This window comes from Oncorhynchus clarkii, chromosome 24 (genome assembly GCF_045791955.1).
Source record: "Oncorhynchus clarkii lewisi isolate Uvic-CL-2024 chromosome 24, UVic_Ocla_1.0, whole genome shotgun sequence".
Lineage (NCBI taxonomy): Eukaryota > Metazoa > Chordata > Actinopteri > Salmoniformes > Salmonidae > Oncorhynchus > Oncorhynchus clarkii.
Window position 1 is genome coordinate 8978789 of NC_092170.1, and position 21315 is coordinate 9000103.

At 49.3% G+C, this 21315-nt stretch overlaps 1 protein-coding gene across 6 annotated transcripts in view; it reads left to right on the forward strand.

Moving 5' to 3' along the window:
- Positions 1–21315, forward strand: part of LOC139383187 (unconventional myosin-Ic-like) — a 52074-nt gene that overhangs the window by 6831 nt on the left and 23928 nt on the right. Inside the window, exon 1 of one of the 6 annotated variants that reach the window (XM_071127623.1) lies at positions 16883–17058. The exons of 4 other annotated variants lie outside the window; for them this stretch is intronic. In XM_071127623.1, the coding sequence (XP_070983724.1) occupies positions 17041–17058 (18 nt within the window). In that variant the 5' untranslated portion in view covers positions 16883–17040. Of the gene's footprint in view, positions 1–16882; positions 17059–21315 lie in introns of those variants that run through there. One more of the 6 variants, XM_071127624.1, reaches the window with a different exon arrangement.

Genomic DNA, 21315 nt, shown 5'->3' on the forward strand with positions numbered 1-21315 from the left:
TTTGTTCAGGTTTCTTTCCGTTTCGTGCCTAGTGAGTATGACTGGTCGAGTATGATGTGTCTCAGAATTCGAGACCTACACTAGCCCCCCCCCCCCCTCCACACACACACACACATTCACACTGATAAACCTGACGGACAGGGGTAGAGTGAAGGGCTGTGGGAAGAGAAAGGAAAGGGGGTGTGGCTTAGAGATCCGCTTTCCATCGCTAATCCTTCACTTTGTGGTACTTCTGCTCCGTTAAACAAAACATAGGAATTGGTACCAGTTGACCTAGTAAGCCTGTAACATCCCTGGGTATGATGCCATGATTGAATTGTGGTATTGTTGCAATATAGGAGTTTAAAAAGCCTTTTATGAATGAACATTTAGTTCATTGTTCACTTTGAGCTCACTGACTGGAGTGCAAAGTATACAAGCATTTTAGTGATGGTTTGTGCGTGCGTCCTTGTATCACGATAATCACCACGTCTTCTCTAATAAATGGGCAACACTTGGACGCAATGCCTTCTGCCCAGACTGGAGACTCCTGTAGTTTCAGTGCTGCTTTCAGTAACCCTTTACTCAAAGCCTGCACGAACAAGGCTTTATAACCTGCTATAAGCATGTCTGGGGCTTCATAACTACTTATTCTATTAACTTTGTGGCTCGTTGTATTCCAGCCCTCCTGCTCCGCTCAGATGAACGAGGTATGTGCTCACTAAGAAAATGGCCCCTTTCTGTGGTAGATAACCTGTAGCCTTATGGACCTGTCACTGTGGACCTGCACCTCGTTGTTGGGCTGTGACGATACCAGTATCGCAATATTTTGTCCATGGCAAAAATGAAAACACGATGCGGACCACTCTTGGGTCCTTTTAAAAACCTGCTGCAGGTACTATATTGCTTTAACTTAGAAAATACATGTGACTCTGGGTGACAGCAGAATGATGTTTGTTTCCAATATCAGGGCCGTTTTCCCAAAAGGAGTTAAATCCACTTTGTGTTTTGTTTCCTTGCCGCGATACTGGTCTCCTTCCGGCCGTACTTCTTTACCCAATGACTGTACAACACTCATAGCCTGTAAATGGCCCGTGTGTTCCCTCTCTGCTGGCACTCTGTGTACCAGCTAGAGCCCTACCTGTCCACCTACCTGTTGTGTCCCACTGTGTTCTTTCCCACACTCTGTGTACCAGCTAGAGCCCTACCTGTCCACCTACCTGTTGTGTCCCACTGTGTTCGTTCCCACACTCTGTGTACCAGCTAGAGTCCTACCTGTCCACCTACCTGTTGTGTGTATTGTGGTCCTCTGAGAAGCTGACCAGTCATGGATATACCCTGGTCCCAGATCTGTTTTGTGTTGTTTTACCAACTCCTCAATGTCATTGCCACCTCTTTGTCGAGGCGGCACAAACGGATCGGGGACCAGGCTAGCAAGGAACGTTGGATACAGTGACTGTACATCAATTTAGTTCCTTTCAGTGTGGTTGCCAACGCTGGGACATTGGCCAGCAACCCCCCCCGCTCTTCCTGATTGGCCAGCCTGTCAGGCCGCCTGCACGTTAACCTTTGCCCAGGTACTCTCCATGACTGCCTGGGCTGTAAGCCGACGGCAAACCCAACCAGGTGTGTCCTTGTGTTGACCCAACCCTGTACTGTCAATCACTCAACGTGGTGTAGGAGGAGGGGGGGTAAATCGGAAAACAAGTATTCAGGCCAGATGGATTTGTACAGGGCTGCGTTCAGCAGGACACGACGTTGTGGAATGTTGCAGATAAAGGTCACGAGTAAAGATGATGTGATTCCATATGCCAGCTGTCAGAGAGGCATGATTGTAGCCCGGTTGTTCTACGTCATACATTTCTATCTGAACGCCAGCCGGGGGGGGGGGGGGTAATAGTTAAACTAGTAGGAAGTGTCTTCTCTGTCTGTCATGGTAATGGATTGATGAATGTCAACGCCATTACAGTAGAGCCCCTGGATTGGCGAACCCATTAGTCAAACGAGCACAATGAGTTTACCACTGATAGGATGAATTAAATGTAGCGCTCTGAATTAGACAAGGATATTGCAAAGTTCCTCTGCCAGCACCAACAGGCCTCATTTTATCTCTTCTGATGCATGTAGAATAGACTTGATGTATCACCTGTTCAAACGAGACTTTCCAAAACCTTCCAGTGTACTGTCACATACTCTATGAAATAATAGTTTTTTTGCTTTTCATTCAGCTGCGACCGCTGTGAGTCTTTCTGTTTCAAGCGGAGCAGGGCGTGATAAGCGCTTGGCCCGGCTGTGAGGGAGAGAGTGAGCGAATGCAAACACTGCCAAGGAGGTTGGGCTTGATAAGAGGAGGTGGAACAAAAATGGAGTGACACCTGGCATCATCTCTTAAGGATCCCTCACCCCCATGGCCTATGTTTTGCTCCCACTACACACACACACACACCTCTGTCCGTACAGAACTCCCACGCAAACACACACTATAGCCTCACCTCACTCTATGGGACACGCAGCGGGACATTCATGTCACACCCAAGTCTACGTCCAGGTTGGGTTTAACTATGTGCTTGGGTGGATAGCCTGCTTAGTGCACGGGGCGGTTCCTTCAGTGTGATCCACCCGCACGCTGCTGCCTATAGGCCTGTCTCACAATAAGCTCCTGTCAGCAGTCATCTGATCCTCTAACTCTGTCCTGACTGGCCCCTTAGGAGAGGAGCCAGCTAAGCCCTGTGTGTTCAGGCCCTCTCTCTCTCTGCCGTGTGTGTGTGTGTGTGTGTGTGTCCAGTAATTGGGGGGATGCGTAGAATGAGACGGCGGGGAGGGCGCTCGTCTGTGTGTCATTGTGTAGTCATGATTACAGTGCTGCCTGCTCATTCGTGGGTAGTAATAATAACCAATGACCTGCCACAGAGACGTGTGTGTGTGTGTGTGTGGAAAGATATGTGTGTGTGTCATTGCTTCAGCTGTTGTCTGTGTATTGTCATCTAAGCAGCCTGACCCCTGACTCTGCTCTGTGGCTGGTTGGGGACAAGATTCCAGAGATGTTGCAATGTGAAGTGCATTTGTCCCCAGACTGTTGAGAGCTTCCGTTTGGGAAAGAGGCTGTGCTTGCTTATACCTGCTCCGTGGGGGCCCCTGTTTAAGTCTGAAGTTTCATCAGTCCTAGATTGCTGAATTTATTGCAAAGTCAAACCACACACCATCTCGCATCATATGGTGGGTTTAATTACAATTCTCCCTTCTCCAAAGCCTTTATCTAGTGTGTGTGTGTGTGTGTGTGGTGTCATTGCTTTGGACAATATGGATACTCTAGTATTGAACCATATTCACAAAGCAGCTCTGAGTAGGAATGCTGATCTAGGATCAGTTTTGCCTTTCAAATCATATTGAATGAGAGGGGACCTGATCCTAGGACTCTTACTCGGATACCCTGCATGAGTACGGGCCCTGCTCTGTTAGGCTCCTGTCCCCTTGTCCCTAGGCTCCTGTCCTATATGTTCGTATGAGCAGCCTAGCGGTAGTCGGAGCCTGTTTGTCTGGGTGTGGCCGTGTGCTGCATGTCTGGCACCGTCTGCAGCTGGGAGTCAATGCGGTATGTTGTAACAGTGTTTTGGTTAGAGAAGTGAGGAGAAATGACAGATATATGTGCGGGGGGAATTGGTTCTGTCGTTTTGATATGCTGTAGGTTAGATCTAGTGCCGGAGAGGAGTAGAGGGAATTGGTTCTGTCGTTTTGATATGCTGTAGGATAGATCTAGTACCGGAGAGGAGTAGAGGGAATTGGTTCTTTCGTTTTGATATGCTGTAGGATAGATCTAGTGCCGGAGAGGAGTAGAGGGAATTGGTTCTGCCGTTTTGATATGCTGTAGGATAGATCTAGTGCCGGAGAGGAGTAGAGGGAATTGGACAGAGGATTTTTGGCAGCGGTATGCCAAATCCGTTCTGTAGTCCTTTGTTCGGGCAGCAGGGCAGGTGTTACTGGTGTCGGATCGGCACGAGAAGCCACACCGAGGGAACAGGAAAGGCAGCGTTAGACATTCTGACAACTCGCCCCAAGTGCTTCTGATTCCCTCCGTTTACAGTGGATCTGTGACAGTAAGCAAAGCATAAACATCTCTAAACACGACCTTTCACCCCGCGCTGCCGGAGAGGAAGGAAATGTCCTTGCTCCCTCGCATATTTAGCTCGGGGAGGATGGAGGGACAAGGAAAAGGGGACTGAGTGGAGGAGTTGAGAAAAGGGCGTGTTGCCAGTATTGGTATTCGATCGCTATAGATCATAGGGAGCGCAGATGACCAGGGATGGAAGTGTGTATGTAAACTGCACTTCATACCCCTCAGCCTGCTGCCGGTAGCGGGAGCTGCCCATATAAGGCTGTGTGGGTATAAATAAGCCTGAGAGGGCCCCTCTAGCCTGGAGGAGGAGACCAGGGAGGGAGGGAGGACGGGCTCATCTGCCCTATTTGTACTGTACTTTATGAGTTCCAGCTGGTGTGCACGGCAGTCTCCCAGATATTGGGACGGGGACAAAAGACATGGTGAAGGGCTGTTGGGAGGTCCTCCCACTGCGAGTCTCAGCTCGCCCCTGTTGACTCCAAAGGCTTGTTTGCTGTGTGAATGAGAGAAATTGCCTTTGTTGGTTGATTTGCCATTGACCTGTTGTGCTGAGGCCAGGGTCAGACTCGCCTCAACTGAGATGATCGGTGGAGGAAAGATGGTGGCTAATCACTTGTCCCCGAGGATCAGTTTAGCAGTGTAGCCTCTAAACCAGGAAGTGTGAGAAAATCTGATCCCAGACCAGGGTGTGGCCTTATTGCGAGGTGCACGGCTGCCCCCTTCACCTCGCCCGCACAGAGGAATCTCCACTGATAGTTTTAGAGACTGCTTGTGTGTGTGTGTGTGTGTGTGTGTGTGTGCGCTGAAACCACTTCCTCCTCCTCATTTCTGCTGTGGTGATGGAGAGAGGGAGAGGAGGGCTAGTCCGGTTCAGCTGGTTGGCTGGGTTCACGTCTTTATGGAATACCGGAGACACTTCAGGAAGTGCCTGCACGGCCTAAAGTGCTGGCTCCGCAGAAAAGGAGTGTGTGTGTGTGTGGCAGGGTGTCTCTTGGCGAGAAGGAGAGGCAATCAGATGTGCAGACTGTGTGCAGACTGTGTGCACGTGTGCGCGACAGCACTCTTTTTTTTTGGCCTGTTTGCTTCCCGTTACCCGAGCAAACGAGCTGCCGTAACATTGCTTTGTCCAACTCTCCTTGGTGATCGGATGAACGTCGTCGGCAGCGGTAGAATCCTCTGCAGAGAGGTACCTGGGGGCTGGAAATGGGCCACCTGTGTACTGTAGGTGCAGTACATTTTGCTGATGTTCCCAGGTGATGGACAAGGCTTCTTTTTATTCTGTTCTGCAGATGAGCAGCGTCACACTGCTGAACCAATAGTCACGTCCCTTCTGTCGCACAGTGGGGCCTGCCTCGTGATCTTCGTTCCTGGTTTGTTTGTTTCCCGTGTTTTATCTGCTCTGTCCAATACTTTCCGTGTGCATAACGAGCTCCCTCAGAGAAGGCTGGTGGGGGACTGCGCTTGTGGGGACTTTCTTGCTCCAGGTCCGCTGCCTCCGACAGCAGATGCTCTGTACTAGACGGTCACTCAGGCTTGTCAGGCCTGTTCACCGTGGAAACATCTTCTCTCTGCTGTGTATGGGAAAAGTAGACAGCAACAGCACACTCACACCCCGGTGCCCCCACAATGATTCACAAGACCCAGAGGGGCACAGCGAGTCAGAGGGAGAAACCCGTCAGTTTGGGTGTATTTGTGGGTGAGTCTGCAAGCCACCCCCGTGTCAATATTACACTGAGTCACCAGAGAGACAGCGTTATGTCATGACAGAGTATGAGCTCATCAGCATCCTCTCTGACCACACTGAGGCTACAGCTCACTGAGCTTCCCCTCTTGCTCGCCGTCTTTTGCTATCTCCTCTTCAATCTCTCTGTTGCTCCTCTCTCTCTCTCTCTCGCTCTCTCGCTCTCACCCTCTCTCTCTGTTGCTCTCCTCTCTCTTTCTCTTGCTCTCTCTCTTTCTCTTGCTCTCTCTTGCTCTCTCTTGCTTTCTCTTGCTCTCTCTTGCTCTCTCTTTCTCTCTCGCTCTCTTGCTCTCTCTCTCTCTCTCTCTTGCTCTCTCTCTTGCTCTCTCTCTTGCTCTCTTCTCTTGCTCTCTCTTGCTCTCTCTCGCTCTCTTTCTCTCTCTCGCTTTCTCGCTCTCTTTCTCTCTCTCGCTCTTTCTCTCTCTCGCTCTCTCTCTCTCTCTCTTGCTCTCTCTCTTTCTCTCTCTTTCTCTCTCTCTTTCTCTCTTGCTCTATCTCTTGCTCTCTCTCTCTCCTCTCTGTTGCTCTCTCTCTCTCCTCTCTGTTGCTCTCTCTCTGTTGCTCTCCCCTCTCGCTCTCTGTTGCTCTCCCCTCGCTCTCTGTTGCTCTCTTTCTCTCTCACTTTCTCACTTTCTCTCTCTCTCTCTCTGTTGCTCTCTCTCTCTCTGTTGCTCTCTCTCTCTGTTGCTCTCTCTCTCTCTGTTGCTCTCTCTCTCTCTGTTGCTCTCTCTCTCTCTGTTGCTCTCTCTCTCTCTGTTGCTCTCTCTCTCTGCTCTCTCTCTCTCTGTTGCTCTCTCTCTCTGTTGCTCTCCTCTCTCTGTTGCTCTCCTCTCTCTGTTGCTCTCCTCTCTCTTGCTCTCTCTCTCTGTTGCTCTCCTCTCTCTCTCTCTGTTGCTCTCTCTCTCTGTTGCTCTCTCTCTCTGTTGCTCTCTCTCTCTCTCTCTCTCTCTGTTGCTCTCTCTCTCTCTCTCTCTGTTGCTCTCTCTCTCTGTTGCTCTCTCTCTCTGTTGCTCTCTCTCTCTGTTGAGCTATCTCTCTCTGTTGATCTCTCTCTCTCTGTTGATCTCTCTCTCTCTGTTGATCTCTCTCTCTCTCTGTTGCTCTCTCTCTCTCTGTTGCTCTCTCTGTTGCTCTCTCTCTGTTGCTCTCCTCTCTCTCTCTGTTGCTCTCTCTGTTGCTCTCTCTGTTGCTCTCTCTCTCTCTCTCTGTTGCTCTCTCTCTGTTGCTCTCTGTTGCGCTCTCTCTCTCTGTTGCGCTCTCTCTCTCTCTGTTGCGCTCTCTCTCTCTCTCTGTTGCGCGCTCTCTCTCTCTGTTGCGCTCTCTCTCTCTCTGTTGCGCTCTCTCTCTCTCTGTTGCGCTCTCTCTCTCTCTGTTGCGCTCTCTCTCTCTCTGTTGCGCGCTCTCTCTCTCTCTGTGGCGCGCTCTCTCTCTCTCTGTTGCGCTCTCTCTCTCTCTCTGTTGCGCTCTCTCTCTCTCTCTGTTGCGCTCTCTCTCTCTCTCTGTTGCGCTCTCTCTCTCTCTCTGTTGCGCTCTCTCTCTCTCTCTGTTGCGCTCTCTCTCTCTCTCTGTTGCGCTCTCTCTCTCTCTCTGTTGCGCTCTCTCTCTCTCTCTCTGTTGCGCTCTCTCTCTCTCTCTCTGTTGCGCTCTCTCTCTCTCTCTCTCTGTCGCGCTCTCTCTCTCTCTCTCTCTCTCTCTCGCTCTCTCTCTCTCTCTCTCTCTGTATCGCTCTCTCTCTCTCTCTCTCTCTGTTGCGCTCTCTCTCTCTCTCTCTCTCTGTTGCGCTCTCTCTCTCTCTCTCTCTCTGTTGCGCTCTCTCTCTCTCTCTCTCTCTGTTGCGCTCTCTCTCTCTCTCTGTTGCGCTCTCTCTCTCTCTGTGTTGCGCTCTCTCTCTCTCTGTGTTGCTCTCTCTCTCTGTGTCGCTCTCTCTCTCTGTGTCGCTCTCTCTCTCTGTGTCGCTCTCTCTCTCTGTGTCGCTCTCTCTCTCTGTGTCGCTCTCTTGCTCTCTCTCTTTCTCTCTCTTGCTCTCTCTTTCTCTATCTTGCTCTCTCTCTTGCTCTCTCTCTCTCCTCTCTGTTGCTCTCTCTCTCTCCTCTCTGTTGCTCTCCCCTCTCGCTCTCTGTTGCTCTCCCCTCGCTCTCTGTTGCTCTCTTTCTCTCTCACTCTCGCTTTCTCTCTCTCTGTTGCTCTCTCTCTCTCTGTTGCTCTCTCTGTTGCTCTCTCTCTCTGTGTTGCTCTCTCTCTCTGTGTTGCTCTCTCTCTCTGTGTTGCTCTCTCTCTCTCTGTTGCTCTCTCTCTCTGTTGCTCTCTCTCTCTGTTGCTCTCTCTCTCTCTCTCTCTCTCTGTTGCTCTCCCCTCTCGCTCTCTGTTGCTCTCCCCTCTCGCTCTCTGTTGCTCTCCCCTCTCGCTCTCTGTTGCTCTCCCCTCTCGCTCTCTGTTGCTCTCCCCTCTCGCTCTCTGTTGCTCTCCCCTCTCGCTCTCTGTTGCTCTCCCCTCTCGCTCTCTGTTGCTCTCCCCTCTCGCTCTCTGTTGCTCTCCCCTCTCGCTCTCTGTTGCTCTCCCCTCTCGCTCTCTGTTGCTCTCCCCTCTCGCTCTCTGTTGCTCTCCCCTCTCGCTCTCTGTTGCTCTCCCCTCTCGCTCTCTGTTGCTCTCCCCTCTCGCTCTCTGTTGCTCTCCCCTCTCGCTCTCTGTTGCTCTCCCCTCTCGCTCTCTGTTGCACTCCCCTCTCGCTCTCTGTTGCTCTCCCCTCTCGCTCTCTGTTGCTCTCCCCTCTCGCTCTCTGTTGCTCTCCCCTCTCGCTCTCTGTTGCTCTTGCTCTCTCTCTCTCTATTGCTCTCCCCTCTCGCTCTCTGTTGCTCTCTCTCTCTCTCGCTCTCTGTTGCTCTCTCTCTCTCTCTCGCTCTCTGTTGCTCTCGCTCTCTGTTGCTCTCTCTCTCTGTTGCTCTCCCCTCTCGCTCTCTGTTGCTCCCCCCTCTCTCTCTCTCTCTCTGTTGCTCTCCCCCCTCTCTCCCTCTCTCTCTCTGTTGCTCTCCCCTCTCTCTCTCTGTTGCTCTCCCCTCTCTCTCTCTGTTGCTCTCCCCTCTCTCTCTCTGTTGCTCTCTCTCTCGCTCTCTGTTGCTCTCGCTCTCTGTTGCTCTCGCTCTCTCTCTCTCTCTCTGTTGCTCTCCCCTCTCGCTCTCTCTCGCTCTCTCTCTTTCTCGCTCTCTGTTGCTCTCGCTCTCTGTTGCTCTCGCTCTCTGTTGCTCTCGCTCTCTGTTGCTCTCGCTCTCTCTCTGTTGCTCTCCCCTCTCGCTCTCTGTTGCTCTCCCCCCTCTCTCCCTCTCTCTCTCTGTTGCTCTCACCTCTCTCTCTCTGTTGCTCTCCCTCTCTCTCTCTCTCTCTGTTGCTCTCCCCTCTCTCTCTCTCTCTCTGTTGCTCTCCCCTCTCTCTCTCTCTCTCTGTTGCTCTCTCTCCCTCTCTCTCTCTGTTGCTCTCTCTCCCTCTCTCTCTCTGTTGCTCTCTCTCCCTTTCTCTCTCTGTTGCTCTCCCCTCTCTCTCTGTTGCTCTCCCCTCTCTCTCTCTGTTGCTCTCCCCTCTTTCTCTCTGTTGCTCTCTCCCTCTCTCTCTCTCTGTTGCTCTCTCTCTCTCTCTTTTGCTCTCTCTCTCTCTCTCTCTGTTGCTCTCTCTCTCTCTGTTGCTCTCTCTCTGTTGCTCGCTCTCTCTCTCTCTGTTGCTTGCTCTCTCTCTCTCTCTGTTGCTCGCTCTCTCTCTCTCTGTTGCTCGCTCTCTCTCTCTCTGTTGCTCGCTCTCTCTCTCTCTGTTGCTCGCTCTCTCTCTCTCTGTTGCTCGCTCTCTCTCTCTCTGTTGCTCGCTCTCTCTCTCTCTCTCTCTCTGTTGCTCTCCCCTCTCGCTCTCTGTTGCTCTCTCTCTCTCTCTCTCGCTCTCTGTTGCTCTCGCTCTCTGTTGCTCTCTCTCTCTCTCTCTCTGTTGCTCTCTCTCTCTCTCTGTTGCTCTCTCTCTCTCTGTTGCTCTCCCCTCTCTCTCTCTCTCTCTGTTGCTCTCCCCTCTCTCTCTCTCTGTTGCTCGCTCTCTCTCTCTCTGTTGCTCGCTCTCTCTCTCTCTTCTGCTCGCTCTCTCTCTTCTGCTCTCTCTCGCTCTGTTGCTCTCCCCTCTTTCTCTCTCTCTCTGTGTGTGTGTTGCTCTCTCTCTCTCTGTGTGTGGGTTGCTCTCTCTCTCTCTCGCTCTCTCTCTGGTGCGCTCTCTCTCTCTCTTGCACACTCTCTCTCTCTGTTGCTCTCCCCTCTCTCTCTGTTGCTCTCCCCTGTCTCTCTCTCTCTCTGTGTTCTTCCCTCTTATTTAAAAAAAAAAAAATCTATTTTTTTTAACTGGCTCTTTCCTGCCCACATGACTTACATTCTTCTGACCTGACATCAGTGGTCTTTCATCTTCTCCTCCCCCCTTTCTCTTCCAGTCAAGCCTCCTCACATTTGGTTCTTTAGCAAACTGAAGGTTACCGTCCCTCAAAATATAGATTCTTGACCTCCCTCCACCTTTCCCTGTTCTTTCAACTGATAGACAGACAAGCAAAAAGAATCACACACACACACAAGCATACCGCACACCAATGTATGCATGTGTGCACAAACACGCATTTCGCCACACCCGCCATAACATCTGCTAAACAAGTGTATGTGACACATTTCGATTTGATTTGACACAAACACACTCGCACACCCGTGAGACGGAGTGTACGGTTGAGGGAATAGGAGGCTTGACAGTCAGACGCTCTGGTTAGTGTCATGGTGGGGGGCTGCAGGTTCCAGGACAGTTTCACCGCAGTCGGGAGCCAATGGGAACCGTCGTAGCATTGCAGAGGGCTGCGTTTGCAATCGCATGAATTTATATAGCAGTTTCTATTTAACTAGTCACACTGTGGCGATGTCAACAGTTGTCCATCACTAGAAAGATAGCAGAGAGTGGCTGTGATGTGTTTCTGGCCAGGAGGGTTCGGGGTCTATTTCCCCCAGTAGCAGAGCTGCATAACGACACAGCAGACACTAATAGTCTGATCACGCAGCCGGAGAATGGAAAATAACCCTAGCGACCATCGATACGGACAGGAGGGAGGAGACTGGGAGGAGACTGGGAGGAGAGAAACAGCTAGATGGGGAGATGATACTGCTTGAATGCGTAAATATTCGCCTAGTGCTACAACTGTCTTCCTGTTTTTCATTCCAAGGCTCCAGGAGACACGGGTTGAGTTCCAGGAAGGCGAAACAATGCTGTCGCCTGCCAGATGTCATGTCATATAGCTCCGTTTGTTGCTGCATGCAGCGCGTCTACAATTAAGTCGTTCTGGAACGTGGCCGCTGTCTCCATCTCCCGAGTGGCGCAGCGGTCTAAGGAACTGCATCTCAGCGCTCGAGGCGTCACTACGGACCCTGGTTCGTTTCCCAGGCTGTGTTACTCGGCCGGCCGTGATTGGGAGTCCCATAGGGCGGCGCACAATTGGCCCGGCGTCGCCCGGGGTTAGGCCGTCATTGTAATTAAGAGTGTGTCCTTAACTGACTCGCCGAGTTAAATAAAATGTTGAATCTATTATGGCCGGTCTGCCGGGCTATAAAATGCTTGAAATGAAGGAGGGTTGAAATAGGAGTGTGCTGCTCTGTGTCTGACGGTAAAGGATGGTAGGTGTCAGCGGTGCATTTGGGCACCAGGCCCTGCTGAATAGAACATGGTGGACGGATGAAGCAAAGCAAGGCTGCCTGACTCCCTCTGTAAACTCAGCTGCTCGGCGGAGGGGTGGGGTAGTATTTACTGTGCACACGGTGCCGGATCTCATCCTTATCATATTAGACTTCAGCCAGATGTTGCTTCAAGCTGATGAGTCACCGGCAATAGTTGAGGGTCGTGTCACACATTTGTGTCGTGCACTGAGCGATCTCGCCTGCCAGCGGTATGGGTTTGCCTACAACAGGGGGAGAGAGAGAGGAGGGGAATCGTGGGTTTATGAGAGTGAGACAGAGAGAGACTAGATGAGGGAGGGAGAGAGATATGGTAGGCCAAGATGAGGGGGAGAGATATGGTGGGCCAAGATGAGGGGGAGAGATATGGTGGGCCTAGATGAGTGGGAGAGATGTGGTGGGCCTAGATGAGGGGGAGAGATATGGTGGGCCTAGATGAGGGGGAGAGATATGGTGGGCCTAGATGAGGGGGAGAGAGATATGGTGGTCCTAGATGAGGGAGTGAGAGATGGTGGTCCTAGATGAGGGAGGGAGAGATGGTGGGCCTAGATGAGGGGGGAGAGATGGTGGGCCTAGATGAGGGGGGAGAGATGGTGGGCCTAGATGAGGGGGGAGAGATGGTGGGCCTAGATGAGGGGGAGAGATGGTGGGCCTAGATGAGGGGGGGAGAGATGGTGGGCCTAGATGAGGGGGAGAGATATGGTGGGCCTAGATGAGGGAGGGAGAGATATGGTGGGCCTAGATGAGGGAGAGAGAGAGATGGTGGGCCTAGATGAGGGAGGGAGGGAGAGAGAGATGGTGGGCCTAGATGTGAGGGAGAGGAAGTGATAGCGGAATAAAGAAATAGGGGAGGGGAAGAGAATGAAACTAGATAAAGGTTCCTCAGAGTAAGAGTGAAATTAAGTTCTCATTGCTTATTTCCCACGGATGCTGGGTCCCATGACTTGGGGGTTGTGCGTTTTCCCCTCAGCATTGTTTGGTCAGTTTTCCCTGAAGTGGTGTGATTGGAGACCAGAAGTGTTTCCACTCTGGGAACCAATGAGAGAGCAGCTGGACCAAAGTCACCATGTGCATCTACTGTCCTCCTCTCTACCAGATGTGTGTCTGTACCGTATGTCCTGCAGTGTGTCTGTACAGTGTGTCTGTACCGTATGTCCTGCAGTGTGTCTGTACCGTATGTCCTGCAGTGTGTCTGTACCGTATGTCCTGCAGTGTGTCTGTACAGTGTGTCCTGCAGTGTGTCTGTACCGTATGTCCTGCAGTGTGTCTGTACCGTATGTCCTGCAGTGTGTCTGTACCGTATGTCCTGCAGTGTGTCTGTACCGTATGTCCTGCAGTGTGTCTGTACCGTGTGTCCTGCAGTGTGTCTGTACCGTGTGTCCTGCAGTGTGTCTGTACCGTATGTCCTGCAGTGTGTCTGTACCGTATGTCCTGCAGTGTGTCTGTACAGTGTGTCCTGCAGTGTGTCTGTACCGTATGTCCTGCAGTGTGTCTGTACCGTATGTCCTGCAGTGTGTCTGTACAGTGTGTCCTGCAGTGTGTCTGTACCGTATGTCCTGCAGTGTGTCTGTACAGTGTGTCCTGCAGTGTGTCTGTACCGTATGTCCTGCAGTGTGTCTGTACCGTATGTCCTGCAGTGTGTGTGTGTGTCTGTACAGTGTGTCTGTACAGTGTGTCCTGCAGTGTGTCTGTACCGTATGTCCTGCAGTGTGTCTGTACCGTATGTCCTGCAGTGTGTCTGTACCGTATGTCCTGCAGTGTGTCTGTACCGTATGTCCTGCAGTGTGTGTGTGTGTCTGTACAGTATGTCCTGCAGTGTGTGTGTGTGTGTGTGTGTGTGTGAGCTCTGCTGTGTTAGCTCCAACCCAGGTTCTGGCGACACTGTTGAACTGAGACAGTCTGGCACAGTGCTTGGCTGCCGTTGTTTAAACTTCATAATGACCCAGGTTGTCCTCACTTCAGACACACTTGGTGCACAAAGTCGATCTTTGAAAATGAGTCTCTTCAATTCATCAAACTCTTTTTTTTATTTTTTTAAATGTCCGACTTTATCCAGCAGGAATGTAAGGGAGGAGTATTGAGCGACAGAATAGAAGGTGGTGTAATGAAAGGAAGACGAGAGGACACTACATAAGTCTGCATATCAGACAGATGTGAAGAAAGAGTTGCCTGACTCTTGATAAGGTTTGTTTTTTTTTTGTGTTTTTTGCGTTGCCAAGGTTACGTCCCCTTTCCAGTCCCTTGACAACAGCGCGAATTACAGCCGGGCCGTCAAGGCTGAATTTGAATTGGTCCTAGGCAGCAGACCTGGGTTCAAATACTATTTGACATCTTTCAAATACTTGGGAGTGTTTGCTTTCACCTGCCTGGAGTGGCAGATGGTTGGGGTTTGGGACCTCTATTGGTACCGTTGTGCCAGACAAGCTCAATCAGGCACAGATAAAGTATTAGAAATGATTTCTCTAGAGGCCTTGAGGTCCTGAAAGTTGTGGGAGAGGAACGCATTAACAACCAGGACAGATGGATATCTCCCCCCCTCCTCTCTGTTCTGCACAGATATGCATTACCGTGCACAATGTACAGCCACAATGTATGCCAATGAAGCATTGAGCAAGTCTGTGATGTTTTCTTTTTCCTTCTCTCTGTCCATTTCTTTGTTTATTTTTTCCTTCATCCTCTGTTCATTCTCATGCCCAGCGGTGCCCATGTGAGAGGGGGGGGGGGGGGGTGGAGAGAGCGAGAGAGAGGGAAACTCACACCGTTTGGAAAACATTTCTCTGATTCCTGCAGGCGGGGTCTCTGGTTGTGCCCAGACAGGGGGAGAGAAATTTGTATAGGCTACAATTCCTGAGCGTCGTTCTGTAGCATATATTGGAGAGTACAGACAACTATAGAAAGAGTACGTTTTGAAAAGTGAAGGTGAAGTTCTCGTTTCTGACTGGCTCCTCTATCACATGCTACTACTGCCAGCTGAGCAGTGGGCTTGTCCAGTAGAGGGGGCTGTGGAGCTCAGCGTCAGCAGCAGGCAGGGCTTCAAGGCTGCGGACGACAGGGTGAATATGGCCAGGGCTTTACCTGAGCTGTGTTAGGGGCTGGCCTGGGGAAAGCTGGGACCTGTCTGCAGGGTGGGGGCAGAAAAGGGAGAGCCACCAACCCCCAACATCCTCACCTGGGTCCTGTTCATTAGGCATGAAACGGAGAAAAACAGACTGAAACCGAGAGGGCTTTTCACACGACTGAGCCGAACTGAACAGAGCGAAACCAAGCTGTGGTGCGCTGGCCTGGTTACGCATCCGCTAGAGCCGCGCTGAAAAGGATCATGTCCAAAATAAAACATCTGAGCCAGATATTACATTTTGGTTCAGAACGACTGTGTGAAAAGGCTACATGTGGCTTGGCTGTCTGCTGAAGTCACCAGGCACCTCCACAGGCAGAAAACACTGACACCTGCTAATGATTCTCATAAAGTTGGGATTTCCTGGGCCTTGCCAGTACACCGCCATCCCACCCCTTAACTCTGGAGCTCACCGCCGCTGTCACGATTCAGCTTTTTCTGAGCTTTTCATTTTTTTGCCTCATTTCCACTTTTTAGGCCAGATGTCTGGACACAGATTAAGTCTGCTAGTGGACTATCAACCCTTTCAATGGAGGTTCTCTACAGAGCATCGTTTTTAATCCATGACCAGGCTTGATCTATGTCAATCCTCCGTTTTGGGTTTAATCGGAGCTTGTTAAAGGGATATTGCAAATCTAGAGTGTTTCCTTACCTTAAAAGCAGCATATGGACAAGAAGAGACTGCAATCCACACTGATCTTTTATTTATATATATATATATATATATATATATATATATATATATATATATATATCTCTCTCTCTCTATATATATATAGATATACATATAGATATAGATATACATATAGATATAGATATAGATATACATATAGATATACATATAGATTAGGAAACCTATGTATTGTTGCTGAACTATCACTTTAAAGCCGCAATATGTCACTTTTTGGGGGACCGGACCAAATTCACGTAGACGTGTGTGATAGAGTTGCCATTCTCATTGAAAGCAAGTCTACGAAGCGGTTGATCTGTTCTATGTGCGCTACTTCTACGGCTTCCCGTTTTGAAGTTTCGTTCTTGCGTCTTTTACTTTTAGGTTTCGTACACCAGCTTCAAACAATCGAAAGTCCAATATTGCTAGTTATAGGACGTTGTATTTTACAGCGGTTTAGACGGTACCATGATTCTCTACACCAGGGTTTCACAAACTCGGTCCTGCCCCCCCCCCCCCCCCCCCCCCACCTGGTGCACGTTTTGGTTTTTGCCCTAGCACCACACAGCGAATTCAAATAATCAAAGCTTGATGATGACTTTGTTGTTTAAATCAGCTGTGTAGTACTTGGGCAAAAAAGGAAATGTGCCCCCAGATGGGGCCCCAGGACCGAGTTTGAGAAACCGAGCTCTAAACTATACAAGCTGTTTTTTCCACACAAACTGAAAATAAGTAAACCATCTTAGCATTTTAGCAACCAGGAAATGGCGGAGCGATTTCAGCATAGAACATCTTAATGTTTAAGCTAATATTACTATGCGCTTATTTATTTGATTCACGGTGAAGCGGCTCGTGTTGTGTTCAGTCTCAGACCGCTGGACTGCTCTCAACTAACTATGGACGGTGTCCCCAATGGCACCCTATTCCCTACACAGTGCACTACTTTTGACCAGAGACCTATGGAATAGGATGGCGTTTGGGTCACAAGCCCACGGTCATAATAACAGATCTATCAGAGTAACGTTAACGATGGAATCCTACTTAGTCTCCTGTCAGCGTGGGGGTGGGAAAGAAACTGTGAGCTGCTCGGCAACATTAATCATGTCAGTAGTGGAATGTTCTACTCCTGTTAAATTACCGTCTTCTAAAAGGAGGGAGGGAGGGAGAGGAAGGAAGAAGCGAAGCTGTACTTCATAAAACAATTAGTCAAGTACCGTTTTTGGCTTTCTGTGTGAGTCATCCTGTATTCTCCCGTAGCCCCTCACAGGCCCCCTTCTCCTTGTACAGAGGGACACGTTTCTCTCTCCAGGGGTGGTTAAGTCCAGATGTGTGTGTGCTTGAAGATGTTTTTGTGGAATTTCTTTGAGAGAGAGAGAGACTACTTCACCACCTTCCACGGTTGGGCCCTGTGCTGGAGGAGCGAGGGAGAGAGAAAAGGAGGGTGGAGTGTGTCACTCTACACGGACTGCTTCCTCTAGAAAGAGGGAGGGAGAGAGTGCAAGAAGAAGGTATAGAGAGAGTGAGTGACTGAGAGGGAGAAAATAAGTAAGAGGGGAGGTGGTGGCAGCTGGGTCACTCCTACACATGGCTCCAGATAAGTTGTAAAAACAAAACATTGCACGGTCGCTCTGAAGTGGACCACTCACATTCTGGGAGCATTAAACAATTGCTAAAGCCGACCAATAAACAGGAAGGAGAGAGATGAAGTACAGAGCCACGGTAAGAGAAGAACTGCTCACTCATTCTGCTCAAAGGCATTTGGAACTTGGAAGCAGCACTCTGCATCACAACGGTACACGTTTCATGCTGAGTCGTGTGTGTGTGTGTGTGTGGTGTGTGCTTGTGTGTGTGCGCGCTTCTGTTTAAATTGTGTACATGTGGCGGTGCTGAAGGACATGCATCTAAGGGCAGCAAATATATATGGCTGTTCCCTTCTAATGGAGAGGGAGCCGGTCGTTGGAGGTTTCGGTCAGTGAGTATTCTGTAACAGCTTTGTCAATCAGTACTCTCGAACTCCAAGGACACAGGAGAGGGGGGAGCGTTGCTGGGTTTTTGACCACAAAGCACCAGTTTCTCCTGGTACCAACCTAGCTATCCAGCTATGAAATGATCTAGTCTTCATATCTAGCTCTCCATCCATCACTTGTAACTGGGGGGGGTTTGACCACAAAGCCCGTAGCCAGTTTCTCCCGAGTCCTGACGCTGACTCGCCTGTAATCTATCTATGAATTCCTCTCCCAAGTTCTCTTCCTATCCATGGTCGTATTCATTAGGCACCAGAATGGACTGAAACTGGATGGGACTACCCGAACTTGTCCAATAAGAAATTCTCGTTCTACTTTTCCATTGCAAAACGTTTTGCAAAAGTGTTCTGTTTTGAATGCGGCCCAGTTCTAATTTCAACGCGGTATCTATGTGGCGTTATCTGTTGGTGTGTTTGCACCGCCACAGTGTTGTGATGGCAGGCCTGTGTTGTGAGGCTGGGCCTGGATTATTAGACGCTGACTGGGAGTGCGAGGGAGGATATTAATGAAACTACTGTCAGTCTGTCACAGTACCGAGGCAGCTCTCCAAGTATTCCCCAACCCCACTGCATACCTTCCGGTCACTGTCACCTCCTCAGCCTGGGGACTCCATAGAGAGAGATGGATGACTCATCTTGGATTTAACCCGTTTTTTTTTTTTAGCATGGGCATTGCCATTGAGGACTTCTGCCCTGCTTCGGACATTTTTAAAGTAGTCAACTTGGTGGGGATTCCTATTAGTTGTAGCCTCAACCCATGCTGCCACAGACACTATAATGATACAGATAGAATCATCTTTGTGTGTGTGACCGAGTCTCTGGGGGAGGGGACTGGGAGGGAAGACTGTGGTAGTGTCCCAATAATCTGGTTCTTCCCGAAGTGTGCACTTGTTCCCTACTCCTATTGGATTGGTCAAGGCATAGGCTAGGAAGTTTCCACCATTTACTTAAACCTGTCATTTCATTTCAAATCATCTCATCTTTTTTTTTCTTTTCCTCAGCCTGCTTTAAAATCCCTTTTGACGGGTGTGGTCACTTGAAACACTTCCCATGGAAAACCTGTCGATTTTGAGTGATATTTTCACCACCTCAGTCAAAATCCCAATTCAACCCCTGGTTGTATGTTATAGCGTTTTGATAGACCAAATATGATTTGTACAGTTTCCATAGGTTTGTTTAGTTAACTTCAAGGGCACCGCATGTTATCGAAAGAGTGCTAGTGTGTGTGTCTGAACCAATGCTGCCGTGAAACCTCCAGCTGCCGTGAAACCTCCAGCATTTAATAAGGAAGATGTGGGCGAGCCCCTTTTTGAACAGTATTCACTAGTCCCCAAACGGAAGAAAACTGACCGGAGCTACGAGGGCCTAGTCCACGTCTTGTCTTATTTGTTGCAAAAACCAGGTGCCCCATTCCCAGGGTCTCACGTCTTGTAAGTAGTGCATTAGAAGTTGTCCAGACTAGTTAACGTGGAGTTAATCAAATATTTTGATTTTTGAGGTGCAATATGACCGATCATTCCTGTGTCCTGCTAGTCTCTCCTTGAAAGCAGCACTCTTTGAGACTGCAATGAAAGCTACTCACTCTATATGACCCTCATTGTATACAATACTTTAGCCTGCAATAGAAGACCTTGCTATCGCCTCCATCTCTCTCCCTGTCAGTTGCTCCTGATTTTTTTATTATCTCATTGAGAGGAAATGCTGGTAATTTTAGGGGCTGGTGCACAGAGACCCACTGATTACAGAATACACTGAGTGTCCCCCTGAGAGACTGAATCAGTCACCGCTGCCTCTTATTGGCTGTACGTTGCTTTTATTTTTAATTGGCTGATCTGCTGTAGTGGGGAAAGGACTAGTTTGCGTTACAGGAAACGTTTTGTCATAGCAAATACTGGTCTCCTTAGACCTCTTTAAAACAGCTCTTCCCAAGTCTGTCATCATAAACCCTTATTGATTTCACTTCAGTAGGTTCTCAGTCTGTGTGTTTCCGTGTGAAAGATTTCTACAGTAACACTTCCTATGAATACCCGCTTTGTAATGTATTCTAAGCGTTTATAACAAGCCATGCATTAGAACACACGATATATGCACTAATAGCAGTTCAAATATACAATACACCCGAAAGTGATGCTTTAAAATTGAAAGTGCGCAGGATACCGTGTTGTGGTTTGATACATATCTTGACTGTTTAAAAAAACAAAAACATTTTGCTTCCATGCTAACTTGCTAAATGGCCACTTTTGACCTCACATGCTGTCATGGAAAACCCAGAAGCTTCAATCAGCCGACAACCTTGAGGAAGACCATGACTGCTGTCCCCTGTCAGTTCTGTAGTGAGTCACAATATGTAGTCGGGTGTGTGATCCCATGTCTGTGAAAACAACTAAACTATCCATCTGTGCTCGCTCTCTTTCCCTCTCCGCATTCCTCCGTTTTTGATAAGAGGAAAGAGCGGAGGAGGGTCTGACAACTGATTCATAGTGGCAGTGTTCAAAGGGGTAAAACTCTGAGTGGCTAACCATGCTCTCCGTATCGTTGAGGCTGGCGGTGAATGCCGTCAAAAAATATTTCACCTTTTGTGGTCTTCCGTAGTTGTTTTCTCCCGGATGTTGATTCGCAGTGTTGCCTGAAATCACCATAGCAACGGATACAGTCGTGCTGGCTTGCTGTTGCCATCACCGGCGTTCTTGTGCTGCTATGCCGACTGGTATGATGTTTTTGCTTCCCTCGTCTAAAATAAACGCAGCATTAGTCTTACTCTTCCACTGAGCTCATTTACCCGAGGAAATATGATCAAGAAGTGACCTTTTCTATAAAGAAGCCTTTATTCATGGTTTAACGCTTCACCCCCCCCCCCCCCCCCCACTACAATCTGAAAAGGTTTATAACATGAAACTCTATTATGTGATAATATAACAGGATACCATGGCTAAGGACCACTTACAGTTTATTCAAAATAGAAACATAACCACTTCCAAGTCACTCACTCACTGTAACTGTAATGGATGGTATGTTCATTTGTCATAGCTTTTATGCCTCAGACTTTAAAGATGCTGAAAATGCAAATGAACCCATTTAGCTGCTTTTTATATGCATTACATCGGGTTTATATAAACTCAGCAAAAAAAGAAATGTCCCTTTTTCAGGACCCTGTCTTTCAAAGATAATTCATTAAAATCCAAGTAACTTCACTGATTTTCATTGTAAAGGGTTTAAACACTGTTTCTCATGCTTGTTCAATGAACCATAAACAATTAATGAACATGCACCTGTGGAACGGTCGTTAAGACACTAACAGCCAGACAGATCTGGCAAAAAGTGCTCTTCACTGACGAGTCGCGTTTTATTTATTTATACCTTTATTTAACTAGGCAAGCCAGTTAAGAACAAATTCTTATTTTCAATGATGGCCTAGGAACAGTGGGTTAACTGCCTGTTCAGGGGCAGAACGACAGATTTGTACCTTGTCAGCTCGGACATTTGAACTTGCAACCTTCCGGTTACTAGTCCAACGCTCTAACCACTAGGCTACCCTGCCGCCCCTGGCTTTGTCTCACCAGGGGTGATGGTCGGATTTGCTTTTATCGTCGAAGGAATGAGTGTTACACCGAGGCCTGTACTCTGGAGCAGGATTGATTTGGAGGTGGAGGGTCCATCATGGTCTGGGGCGGTGTGTCACAGCATCATCGGACTGAGCTTGTCTTTGCATGCAATCTCAACGCTGTGCGTTACAGGGAAGACATCCTCCTCTCTCATGTGGTACCCTTCCTGCAGGCTCATCCTGACATGACCCTCCAGCATGACAATGCCACCAGCCATACTGCTCGTTCTGTGCGTGATTTCCTGCAAGACAGGAATGTCAGTGTTCTGCCATGGCCAGCAAAGAGCTCGGATCTCAATCCCATTGACCACGTCTGGGACCTGTTGGATCGGAGGGTGAGGGCTAGGGCCAT